The 13,750-nt window shown below is 42.5% G+C and overlaps 1 protein-coding gene across 8 annotated transcripts in view; it reads right to left on the bottom strand.

Moving 5' to 3' along the window:
• LOC110521760 (exocyst complex component 2) overlaps window positions 1-13,750 on the bottom strand; it is an 86,576-nt gene that overhangs the window by 15,324 nt on the left and 57,502 nt on the right. For 6 of the 8 annotated variants that reach the window (XM_036969307.2, XM_090231932.1, XM_036969310.2 and 3 more), the window contains 6 exons: window positions 12,726-12,847; window positions 11,987-12,048; window positions 6,694-6,774; window positions 6,073-6,126; window positions 5,203-5,264; window positions 5,051-5,117 (listed from right to left, as the gene is read on the bottom strand). In XM_036969307.2, coding sequence (XP_036825202.2) covers window positions 5,051-5,117; window positions 5,203-5,264; window positions 6,073-6,126; window positions 6,694-6,774; window positions 11,987-12,048; window positions 12,726-12,847 — 448 coding nt within the window. Of the gene's footprint in view, window positions 1-5,050; window positions 5,118-5,202; window positions 5,265-6,072; window positions 6,127-6,693; window positions 6,775-11,986; window positions 12,049-12,628; window positions 12,848-13,750 lie in introns of all 8 variants that reach the window. The other 2 variants (XR_016495241.1, XR_016495240.1) reach the window with 1 other exon arrangement.

The raw sequence follows: 13,750 nt of genomic DNA, 5'->3' as shown, positions 1-13,750 counted from the left end.
AATATTGCCATTCTACCCTGTCAAATGCCTTCTCCGCATCTAAAGACATAATTACTTCAGGAACATCCGAAGATGCAGGAACGTATCACATTAAGCCGATGTTGACTGTTAGAAAAGGGATGGCAACCGTTAATAAACCCTGTCTGATCCGTTGATATGTCGTCTGTCATAGTGGACTCTATTCGAGAGGCGAGCAATTTCGCAAATATTTTAACATCTGCATTTAAAAGTGGGATCGGTCTGTATGAACCACATTCAGACGCACCTTTGCCGTGTTTTAACAACAGTGTGATCGACGCCTCTGTCAGGGTTTGGGGTAAAACACCATGGTCCTGGGTGTTTTCTAACATTTCCAGCAGGAGAAGCGCCAGGTTGGCAGAAAACCTGTAGAATTTGATTGGGTAGCCATCTGGGCCAGGGGATTTCCCACTTTGCATTGCTGTAATTGAATGAAAAATCTCCTCGAACTGCAAAGAAGTTGATCAATTTCCCCTCTCTTCTCTGTACTACTCTGGTAGGAGTTTCTGAATGGTCAAGAAAATCATTCATAATTGAATTGTCTTCAGGTGATTCTGATGTTTAAAGGTCTGAATAAAATGGTTTTGAAAGTATTATTGATTTCAGTGGGACTAACTGATAAAACACCTGAGGAATTTGAGGGATCAGCTGTGAGGCAGATTTGAACTCGAGTTGAGAAGCTAGAAGTCGACCAGCCCTTTCTCCATGCTGGTAAACAAAACCTGCGTGCGTGAAGTAGCTGCTCCTCAGCCTTATCAGTGGATAGTAAATTGTACTGAGTTTGAAGACTCAGCCTTTCTTTATGATGTTCTGGTGATGGAAATGTGGAGTATTGTTGGTCTAATTCCAGAATGGCGTCGATCAGCTGCTGTTGTTTAATTTTCCGTGGTTTATTGAGGAGAGGAATAGGACATTTGTTCTGAGAGGATAAACACTTTTAAGTGTTTCCCAAAGTGTAGACAGAGATCGAATCTGTTTTATTTGTCTCAATAAAGACATCAATTGCATTCGATAGAATTGGGCAGAAGGAATTGTTTGAAAGTAAAGATGAGATGAGTCTCCATGGGGGGGGGGTGATATGTATAGTTCAATGAGAATGAGAGGTCGAGTGACAGAGGAGCATGGTCACTAACAACGGCAGAGTATTCTACTTTCTTTACAGATGGGAGAAGGGCTTTATCTACAAAAAAATAAAGACAATTCCTTGTTATTGGAAAAAAGGAATCTCCATGGATCTACACATCCTGCCAGTCTCATGAATGTAGACAAAGCGCTGGACATTTTTGAGGGAGAAAATGCTCTAGGGTTTGAACGCCTTGAATTGGATCACACAATTCAAGTCACCTCCAAAAATGAAATAGTGTGAGAGTTGAGATTGGGCAGCAAAGAAATAAGTTTGTTAAAAAAAAAAAATCTACATCATCCCAATTGGGAGCATAAACATTTACAAGCAAAACAAAAAAGGTGTGAAAGAGAGAACCAGATACCATAACAAAACGCCCCTGTGGATCCGAGATTATGTCAGGAGAGGTAAATTGTACTTTCTTTGAGTAAGTATTGCTGTTCCCCTTGACTTAACATTGCATTTTGAATGCAAGTGTGTCAAAAATAAGGGTCCTCTCCCTCGTAAAAGACACGAAAAGCTGAGGAGCTGAAACTTGACCCCTTCTTGTAGAGACAGGTTTTGATTTCCTTGAATTCAGCTTCACGAGGTTGGCACACAGGTCCAGGTAGAATCATATATCTTGGCCACGGAATTTTGCTCCCTCGCCCAGCGCATTGCACGTTCATAATCTTGGTAATGATGAAAGTGGGCTATGATTGCCCTAGTCTGCTCCCCTGAGCTGGGTTTGGGGGCGAGGGATCTGTGTGTTCGGGCGAGACACCATTTCCCATCACTACTACCAGCATGTCAGAGACAAATTTCACAGGGTTGACTAGTCTCAACGATCCAGATATTTTCCCTTCTGGTTTAATTCTCCAACGAATCTACCCATATGCGAGGCAGCTGCCTCTACTAGCTCGGCAATATGCTTGGCGTTGTTTGTGGAGAAACCTTCTCGTGTAGTGAGGCGTTGCCCAAAAGTGTTGACTATTTCCCAAAAGGCATCAACAACAGTTTGGAGAGGTGCCAGCGAAGGGCTGATGACAGAAGCCATATCCTCTTTTAGGCTACTTATTTGTTTAGCTAGCTCAGCTACAAGCGTGGTCATAGACAAGGGCTCCGACTCTGCATCAGGGCTGGCCGTGGCAGCCATTTTCAGTGTTCGAGTAGTTGATTCGGCCTTCGACGATGTGTTGGTTGTAGCAGTTCTCTTCGGGTTGGTCTAGCTCATGGTACCATAAAAAGTGATTAAAATAATATAACCAACCGATACAGCAACAGAAAAACTAACAGCGGTGCCTAAAAACGTAAAAATTAAAGTTTAAATTAGGGACCTCTCTCAAAAACGTCTTCGTACATCGCCCGAGCGGAAGTCCACTGCAAAACATTTCCTTGACTCTATCTAAGTTGATGAGCGGGAAACAAACAATGCCTGCACAGCCGGCCCATTGAAACTACACCGAAATTAATTTCACACATAATAAGAGTTAGCCTATAGACAAGATAACATTTACAATAATCTGACGAGTGACAATATTAGGCCTATCAGTTTGTACATGATGAGATGGGCGCATCTTGTAATTGACAGATAGAGGGAAAGGAGTATCAATTTCTATATAGTATCATAAAGAGCATGTTCTGCAGCTTCTATGACATGTACCTTTGTCAAATAACTCTCAAATTCAAGAGGTGCATCTCTATTTACGAATGTCACTTTTTCCAAGAATATCCGTGCTGTCCATGCATTCAGCACATGACCACTCGAGTGGCAGCATTGCGGTGGCTACTAAGCAAATACTAGTAACCTAATAACATTTAAATATGCTATTCTGTTATCAATGGATGAATGGGCGATAGAAACCAAATAGAAACTGATAATGGTGCATGTGACTTCAATGAACTGAATGATGAGGAGGGTGATTAAACTAGATTTATCTGAATAATGAGGGTTAAGAGGATGATTGAATTTAGAACAATAGTGTAATGATGATGAATTGTGGGCTGTCTAATTATTGTATTATGAAAGGCTGGAAATTGTATATAATTTCCCATCGGAGAGTCAAATCAGACACTGAGTGTAGTTCAGAATGGCAAGCCGAACCAAACGAATGGACGCACTGACAGACTAGATGAATTGGAGTAACGAATATGGAGCTTGAAAATCGACATTGCTGATGAAGAGCCTTCATCTGATTCTGATGTTGACTTCGAGCCTCCGTCTCCGATGCCTGAGTCTCGCCGCGGAAAAACCAGAACAGAGCCAACTGAGGCGGTGAGCCCAACTGCCACCATGAGACAGGAGTCTGGGAGGGACGGCACGGTTTGGGTAGAAAAGAGTGACGAGTTTATGTGGCATGCAGATGTTGTAGCACATCAAAGATTGTACTGTTGCTCATGCGCACAGAAAAATAAACAGTATGTGGGACATGTCTATGGATGAACTCAAAGCATTTATGGCACTCTTGTATGTCTGTGGGGCATACGGCGGTAAGAGCATGGATGTGGAGTTATTTTGGTCTGATAGGTATGGTGTGGACTTTTTCAGAGAGACCATCCCACGTAACCTCTTCCCAGAGATTATGCAACACCTGTGGCAGGTGCTCACAAAACAAGGCTCGTGAAAACTGTGTGCAGTGCCACCAATTTATTTCCGGGGCTTTGTGTGAGCAAAGCAAAAGTGAAGAGGCGACTCCGGGATGCTAGCGTTCTAGGTTCCTCTGTCCAGTGTCTGTGGAATATAAAAGGCCACTAACATGTGCAGGTTTGTCACACAACACAATGCCACAGAGTGCAATTGGCATGCTGACTGTAGGAATGCCCATCAGAGTTGGTTAATTTTTAATAAGCTGCCTCCAACATCATTTTAGAGAATTTGGCAGTACGTCCAACCGGCCTCACAACCACGTGTAACTACGGCCGGCTCAGGACCCCCACATCCGTTTTCTGAGGAGTATTTTGGACTGTAATAAAGCCCTTTTGAGGGGAAAAACCCATTCTGATTGGCTGGGCCTGGCTCCCCAGTGGGTGGGCCTATTCACTCCTAGGCACACCAATGGCTGCGCTCCTGCTCAGTCATGTGAAATCAATAGATTAGGGGCTAATAAAATTAATTACACGTGACTGATTCACTTATATGAACTGTAACTCAGTAAAATAGTTGAAATTGTTGCATTTTGCATTTATATTTTTGTTTTGTTTTGCTTGGCAGGTAGCCTAGCGGTTAGAGCGTTGGGTCAGTAATTGAAAGGTTGCTGGATCGAATCCCCGAGCTGAACAAGGCAGTTAACCTACTGTTCCCCATGACCCGTCATTGTAAATAAGAATTTGTTCTTAACTGACTTGCCTAGTTAAATAAAGGTTAAATAAAATGAAAATAAAAAAGTATCTTACTATGAATATTTCTTCATGCAATTAATCCTTTACAATGGTTTATGCACTATTTATCAAGCGTTGGTGCTCATAAATAAACTCTGGGCATCTGCTCTGAATATTGCCTGGCTGTCAGTCTCACCATCTCACCCCTGCTAGAGACTAGGGGAAACCCCGTCTGCCCCCTGCTCTATTTCCCTTTACCAGAAAAACCCTACACACACTCCTCTGTCATCACCCCCCCCCCCCCACACACACATGACACCCATGCCATTCACTCTCATCTCAACATATAGTATTTACAGGAAATAAGGTTGTGCCTGCTTCCTGTCCATAACCAGGAAACAGCATCATAACACAGAGTGGTTTGGTTTGCCAGTGAAAGAGATACATGTGTGTGTTTGTTTGGTGTGTGTGTGTGTGTGTAGTGGGGTGAGATTGTAAGAGAGATAGAGCGCGAGAAAGAACCCTCATTGAGAACGCTTACTGACATCGGTAATCCTGTAGAGTGAAATTGAGGCCAATAGTCTCAGAATGAGAAAAATAAGATTTTCATACCAGTGTTGGACAGAAGTCCTCCTGAATGCCACTGAACAAGTTTGGAGAGGCCTGGTCCACGGACATACTGAGAACACACACCGAAGAGTTTAAAAAACACTAATGCAGACATATAAAAGGACACTGGAAGTAAAGTCCCTGCCTGTACTCACCGTGAGGTGTCGATGTCTCTGTCTGTTTTAGTGCTCAGCTGCTCCAGGCAGTTGATGAACACCTGGAATAGGTGTTACAGGTCAGTCACATATACAGATCAGTTACTCAGACACACCTAGACAACAGTAACAGTGTACTATATTCTAAATGTCTACTGAATGGGGTGAATGGATTGCACTGTAAACCTACAGTAAAACTACCTAGAATCTGTAGTGATTCCTTTGGGGTAATAGGAGTGTAATCCTAGTCTCTTATCTACTCTGTACCATACCTTATTGATGTCCTTCCAGAGCTTTTCCACTTGCTCTCGAACCTGCTCGGAAAGTAACATCATCTACATGTCTACTGAATTTGAACTGAATTTGTGCACTGAAGACCTACAGTAAACGACTGGTTTCTGTAAGTATTCCTATGGTGAAATATGACGTAATCCTTGACTCTACTTTGTACCGTACCTTCATGATCCTCCCACAGAGCTTCCTGGCCCCTTCATGCTACAAAGTTAAAAAGTCTACAATAATCTAAGGGCCAGTTCAACGGACATAGATAGACTAATCTCAGTGGAGATTCTCCATTGAAAGTCCAGGACTAGTTTTAATATGTGTCCTGGAAACTGTCCCTAAATGCCTACCGGACTTTTGCATTGTAGCTTATAGACAACCTGTGACCTGTAGGAGTCCCTTCAGTGTAGACAGAGTGAAATATAGAGTAAACTTATTCTCTAGTGACATTCACACCATACCTTCATTGCTAAACTACCAGTAAATTGAAGGGATTCCTATGTTGAACTATACTGTAATATGAATCTCTACTCCGTATTATTGTGGTAAAATATACTGTAAACCTAGTCTGCAGTGACTGTACAGTACCTTTATGATGTCCACACAGAGCTCTGAGGCCTGGTCCTGATCCAACTGGAGGATCTGAAGACAGGAGAGGAGAGCAAGGTGAGACAGGACACTCAGCCGCATAAAACAACTATCACACTGTAACGTGGTCCAATACAACAACATATCCAGGTAACTACCAAAATAAAGGAAACACTTGAGTAAATGAGGGACACAACATATATTGAAAGCAGGTGCATCCACACAGGTGTGGTTTGTCAATTAAGCAATTAATATCCCATCATGCTTAGGGGTCATGTATACAAATGTCCAGTTGCCCATCATTTTGGCTACCATGGCTAGAAGAAATCTCAGGGACTCTGAAAGAGGGGTCTCAAAGGAGCATAGGGGGTTTAAAGGGTGTGTGTGTGTCTCATTCACCAAATCTCAACCCGAATTGAACACTTAAAGGAGATTATGGACCGAAGCCTGAGAATCTATGCCAAGGTGCAGTGAAGCTGATCTGGTGGCTCGCGTTGGACCAACACCCCTTGAGACACTTTATGTTGGTGTTTCCCTAATTTTGGCAGTTACCTGTAGTTGACATAGATGAATGAGATTATGTGATAGTGTAATATGTGTGTGTTTGTGTGTGTTTCTTACATTGACCTCCCCAGGTTTGGTCTCCATGGGTTCTTTGAGTGACTGCAGCATCTGCACCATGCACTGCTCAAACTGGGCCGGCTGCTCACAACGCACAGATCGAATACATACAGTGTATTCAGAAAGTATTCAGACCACTTGACATTTTCCACATTTTGTTACATTACAGCCTTATTCTAAAACTGATACAATTATATTTTTTTCTCATCAATCTACACACAATACCCCATAATGACAAAGCAAAACTGTTTTTTAGAAATGTTTGCAAACGTATTAAAAATAAAGAACAAAAACCTTATTTACATAAGTATTCAGACCCTTTGCTATGAGACTCGAAATTGAACTCCGGTGCATCCTGTTTCCATTGATCATCCTTGAGATGTTGCTACAACGTAAATGGAGGCTGTGGTAAATTCAATTGATTAGACATGATTTGGAAAGGAACACACCTGTCTATCTAAGGTCCCACACTGGACAGTGCATATCAGTTAACCCACTGTTCCCCGGGCGCCGAAGACGTGGATGTCGATTAAGGCAGCCCCCCGCACCTCTCTGGTTCAGAGGGGTTAGGTTAAATGCGGAAGACCCATTTCAGTTGAAAGCATTCAGTTGTACAACTGATTAGGTAACCCCTTTCCCTTTCAGAGCAAAAACCAAGCCATGAGGTCGAATAAATTGTCTGTAGAGGCACAGATCTGGGGAAGGGTACCAAAACATTTTCGCAGCATTGAAGATCCCCAAGAACACTGTGGCCTCCATCATTCTTAAATGGAAGAAGTTTGGAACCACCAAGACTCTTCCAAGAGCAGGCCGCCTGGCCAAACTGAGCAACTGGGGGAGAAGGGTCTTGGTCAGGGAGGTGACCAAGAACCCGATGGTCACTCTGACAGAGCTCCAGAGTTCCTCTGTGGAGATGGGAGAACCTTTCAGAAGGACAACCATCTCTGCAGCACTCCACCAATCAGGACTTTATGGTAGAGTGGCCAGACGGAAGCCACTCCTCAGTAAAAGACAACAGTCTGCTTGGAGTTTGCTAAAACGCACCTAAAGACTATCAGACCATGAGAAACAAGATTCTGTGATCTGACGAAACCAAGATTGAACTCTTAGACCTGAATGCCAAGCGTCACTTCTGGAAGACACCTAGCACCATCCCTACGGTGAAGCATGGTGGTGACAGCATCACGCAGTGGGGATGTTTTTCAGTGACAAGGACTGGGAGACTAGTCAGGATAAAGGGAATGATGAACTGAGCAAAGTACAGGGAGATCATGGATGAAAACCTGCTCCAGAGCGCTGAGGACCTCAGACTGGGGCGAAGGTTCAGAGAGGGTCTGGTGAGAAGAATGGGAGAAACTCCCCAAATACAAGTGTGACAAGCTTGTAGCGTCATACCCAAGAAGAATCAAGGCTGTAATCGCTGCCAAAGGTGTTTCAACAATGTACTGAGTAAAGAGTCTGAATACTTAGATTATCTATAAAACATTTGCAAAGATTTTGAAAAAATGAGATGCTTTGTCATTATGGGGTTTTGAGTGCAGATTGATGAGAAGAAAAAAAAAAAAAAAAAAAAAAAAAAATATATATATATATATATATATACATACACACACATACACTACCGTTCAAAAGTTTGGGTTCACTTAGAAAGGTTTTTCATGAAAACATACATGAAATGAGTTGCAAAATGAATGAAGGTTATAAATAATGATTCTTAATTGAAATAATAATTGTGTCCTTCAAACTTAGCTTTCGTCAAAGAATACTCCATTTGCAGCAATTACAGCCTTGCAGACCTTTGGCAATCTAGTTGTCAGTTTATTGAGGTAATCTGAAGAGATTTCACCCCATGCTTCCTGAAGCACCTCCCACAAGTTGGATTGGCTTGATGGGCCAACAGCTCAATAGGGTTGAGATCTGGTGACTGTGCTGGCCACTCCATTATAGACAGAATACCAGCTGACTGCCTCTTCCCTAAATAGTTCTTGCATAGTTTGGAGTTGTGCTTTGGGTCATTGTCCTGTTGTAGGAGGAAATTGGCTCCAATTAAGCGCTGTCCACAGGGTATGGCATGGCATTGCAAAATGGAGTGACAGCCTTCCTTCTTCAAGATCCCTTCTACCCTGTACAAATCTCCCACTTTAACACCACCAAAGCACTCCCAGACCATCGCATTGCCTCCACCATGCTTGACAGATGGCGTCAAGCACTCCTCCAGCATATTTAATTTTTTCCTGCATCTCACGAATGTACTTCTTTGTGATTTGAACACCTCAGACTTTAGATTTGTCTGTCCATAACACTTTTTTTCCAATCTTCCTCTGTCCAGTGTCTGTGTTATTTTCCCCATCTTAATATTTTATTTTTATTGGCCAGTCTGAGACTTGGCTTTTTCTTCGCAACTCTGCCTAGAAGGCCAGCATCCCGAAGTCACCTCTTTACTGTTGACGTTGAGACCGGTGTTTTGCGGGTACCATTTAATGAAGCTGCCAGTTGAGGACTTGTAAGGCGTCCATTTCTCAAACTCGACACTATAATGTACAGTGGGGCAAAAAAGTATTTAGTCAGCCACCAATTGTGCAAGTTCTCCCACTTAAAAAGAGGAGGCCTGTAATTTTCATCATAGGTACACCTCAACTATGACAGACAAAATTAGATTATTTTTCTCCAGAAAATCACATTGAATTTATTTGCAAATTATGGTGGAAAATAAGTATTTGGTCACCTACAAACAAGCAAGATTTCTGGCTCTCACAGACCTGTAACAACTTCTTTAAGGGGCTCCTCTGTGTCCTCCACTCGTTACCTGTATTAATGGCACCTGTTTGAACTTGTTATCAGTATAAAAGACACCTGTCCACAACCTCAAACAGTCACACTCCAAACTCCACTATGGCCAAGACAAAAGAGCTGTCAAAGGACACCAGAAACAAAATTGTAGACCTGCACCAGGCTGGGAAGACTGAATCTGCAATAGGTAAGCAGCTTGGTTTGAAGAAATCAACTGTGGGAGCAATTATTAGGAAATGGAAGACATACAAGACCACTGATAATCTCCCTCGATCTGGGGCTCCACACAAGATCTCACCCTATGGGGTCAAAATTACGGTGAGCAAAAATCCCAGAACCACACGGGGGGACCTAGTGAATGACCTGCAGAGAGCTGGGACCAAAGTTTTATTTTATTTTACCTTTATTTAACTAGGCAAGTCAGTTCAGAACAAATTCTTATTTTCAATGACGGCCTAGGAACAGTGGGTTAACTTGCCTGTGCAGGGGCAGAACGACAGATTTGTACCTTGTCAGCTCGGGGGTTTGAACTTGCAACCTTCCAACGCTCTAACCACTAGGCTACCCTGCTGCAAACAAAGCCTACCATCAGTAACACACTACGCCGCCAGGGACTCAAATCCTGCAGTGCCAGACGTGTCCCCCTACTTAAGCCAGTACATGTCCAGGCCCGTCTGAAGTTTGCTAGAGAGCGTTTGGATGATCCAGAAGAAGATTGGGAGAATGTCATATGGTTAGATGAAACCAAAATATAACTTTTTGGGAAAAACTCAACTCGTCGTGTTTGGAGGACAAAGAATGCTGAGTTGTATCCAAAGAACACCATACCTACTGTGAAGCATGGGGGTGGAAACATCATGTTTTGGGGCTGTTTTTCTGCAAAGGGACCAGGACGACTGATCCGTGTAAAGGAAAGAATGAATGGGGCCATGTATCGTAAGATTTTGAGTGAAAACCTCCTTCCATCAGCAAGGGCATTGAAGATGAAACATGGCTGGGTCTTTCAGCATGACTATGATCCCAAACACACCGCCCAGGCAACAAAGGAGTGGCTTCGTAAGAAGCATTTCAAGGTCCTGGAGTGGCCTAGCCAGTCTCCAGATCTCAACCCCAAAGAAAATCTTTGGAGGGAGTTGAAAGTCCGTGTAGCCCAGCAACAGCCCCAAAACATCACTGCTCTAGAGGAGATCTGCATGGAAGAATGGGCCAAAATACCAGCAAGTGTGTGAAAACCTTGTGAAGACTTACAGAAAACGTTTGACCTCTGTCATTGCCAACAAAGGGTATATAACAAAGTATTGAGATAAACTTTTGTTATTGACCAAATACTTATTTTCCACCATAATTTGCAAATAAATTCATTAAAAATCCTACAATGTGATTTTCTGGATTTTCTTTCTTCTCATTTTGTCTGCCATAGTTGAAGTGTACCTATGATGAAAATTACAGGCCTCTTTCATATTTTTAAGTGGGAGAACTTGCACAATTGGTGGCTGACTAAATACTTTTTTGCCCCACTGTACTTGTCCCCTTGCTCAGTTGTGCACCAGGGCCTCCCACTCCTCTTTCTATTCTGATTAGAGCACTCACTGTATATAGACTTTGTTTTCTACTGTATTATTGACTGTATGTTTTGTTCATTCCATGTGTAACTCTGTTGTTGTATGTGTCGAACTGCTATGCTTTATCTTGGCCAGGTCGCAGTTCCAAATGAGAACTTGTTCTCAACTAGCTTACCTGGTTAAATAAAGGTGAAATAAAAAAAAATAATAAATTAAAAAAGTTTGCGCAGTTCTGTGAAGGGAGTAGTACACAGCGTTGTACGAGATCTTCAGTTTCTTGGAAATTTCTCACATGGAATAGCCTTCATTTCTCAGAACAAGAATAGACTGATGAGTTTCAGAAGAAAGTTATTTGTTTCTGGTCATTTTGAGCCTGTAATCAAACCCACAAATGCTGATGCTCCAGATACTCAACTAGTCTAAAGAAGGCTAGTTTTACTGCTTCTTTAATCAGAACAACATTTCTCAGCTGTGCTAACCTAATTGTAAAAGGGTTTTCTAATGATCAATTTGCCTTTTAAAATTATAAACTTTGATTAGCTAACACAACGTGCCATTGGAACACAGGAGTGATGGTTGCTGATAATGGGCCTCTGTATGACTATGTAGATCTCAGCTATTTCGAGCTACAATAGTCATTTACAACATTAGCAATGTCTACACTGCATTTCTGATCAATTTGTTGTTCTTTTAATGGACCAAAAAATGTGCCTTTCTTTCAAAAACAAGGACATTTCTAAGTGAACCCAAACTTTTGAATGGTAGTGTATATATTTTAGAATAAGGTTGTAACAAAATGTGGAAAAAGTCAAGGGGTCTGAATACTTTCCGAATGCACTGTAGATTACACCATGACATATTTTATATCATACTGTATCTTACCATAATAAATCATGATATTTCACTAAGTGGAGTGTATATTATAGTAACTATAGCTTTACCAGGCTGGTGATTCCTTCATTGTCTACGACCCAGTCCTCTTTCTCTGCAACCCTTTTGACATCTGACAAGGCACATACAAAAACATTAATGATTGTAGAGGCTACAAATGTGTGCACTCTTTACATGATTTTTGATCTACTAGGTAGAAGATGGCTAACAACTGAATGGTCATGACCAGTTCACATTACATTTTAAATAGGACTGTGAGAGTTGTTTGGAGGAAGACTGCAGTAGAAAGTGAAATGACCCTCTAAACTAGTGTATAACTAACTACCTTCAAAACCACCTTTAGTTGGTACTATCAACCCAGATGTTCTATAGAACTAGGACCACTGTCAGAATAACCACACTTGTTAACCACAAACCATCTTTCACTGAACACTAACACTTTCTCTAACCTCACATAACTCACCCCTTCCATTTCTCCTCTCCCCTATCCCCCAACCTCGCTATCCTTCCAGCTCCCCCTCTCTCCAGGGTGCAGAGGGCAGGATGACCAGTTGATGTCTCAGCTCCTACAGTAGATCCCTCCCTCCCTCCCTTCCACTCTGTGGTGTGGTGCAGGGTGACCAGTCAACAGTGGTGTCTCAGCTCCAACAGTAGATCCCCCCCTCCCATATCTCCATCCTCCCTTTCCTCACCCTCTGCAGTGTGGTGCAGGGTGACCAGTAGACAGTGGTGTCTCAGCTCCAACAGTAGACCCCCCCCCCCCCATATCTCCATCCTCCCTTTTCTCACCCTCTGCGGTGTGGTGCAGGGTGACCAGTAGACAGTGGTGTCTCAGCTCTAACAATAGATCCTGGATCACCTGCAGTAGATCATTGGGGATCTCGAGAGCTACCAGAGCCTCAAAAATTATTCTGAAGACGTGGGAGAAAAAGAGATAGAAATGAGGGAGAAATAGAAGGCAGGAAAGCGATAGAGACGGTGGAAGTGGGATTGGGGGTCAGGAATATGGGGTACACACACACACACAAACACACACACACAAAATCAGTGATCATCAATTAGATTCAGATTTATCTTGAGCGGATGGTCGGGGGGCTGAAACATAATTACAAATCATTTGTAGACTACAAACTGCAAATTGACCGCAAGAATGCAAAACAGATATAATATTTGACTAAAACATAATCAATTCAAACCTGGCTTACATTTGTACAAACAGTTGAAGTTGGAAGTTTACATACACGTAGGTTGGAGTCATTAAAACACGTTTTTCAACCACTCCACAAATTTCTTGTTAACAAACTATAGTTTTGGCAAGTCGGTTAGGACATCTACTTCATGCATGACAAGGAATTTTTCCAACAACTCTTTGCTTGACATCATGGGAAAATCAAAAGAAATCAGCCAAGAGCTCAGAAAATAAATTGTAGACCTCCACAAGTCTGGTTCATCCTTGGGAGCAATTTCCAAACACCTGAAGGTACCACGTTCATCTGTACAAACAATAGTACGCAAGTATAAACACCATGGGACCACGCAGCCGTCATACCGCTCTGGAAGGAGACGCGTTCTGCCTCCTAGAGATGAACGTACTTTGGTGCGAAAAGAGCAAATCAATCCCAGAACAACAGCAAAGGAGCTTGTGAAGATGCTGGAGGAAACAGGTACAAAAGTATCTATAGCCACAGTAAAACAAGTCCTATATCGACATAACCTGAAAGGCTGCCCAACAAGGAAGAAGCCACTGCCCCCAAACCGCCATAAAAAAGCACGCCTACACATGGGGACAAAGATCGTACTTTTTGGAGAAATGT

Source organism: Oncorhynchus mykiss, chromosome 4, assembly GCF_057628025.1.
Source record: "Oncorhynchus mykiss isolate SJ-2025 chromosome 4, ASM5762802v1, whole genome shotgun sequence".
Taxonomy (NCBI): domain Eukaryota; kingdom Metazoa; phylum Chordata; class Actinopteri; order Salmoniformes; family Salmonidae; genus Oncorhynchus; species Oncorhynchus mykiss.
The sequence above is the reverse complement of the archived record's forward strand: the minus strand, read 5'-3'. Positions and strand labels throughout refer to the sequence as shown.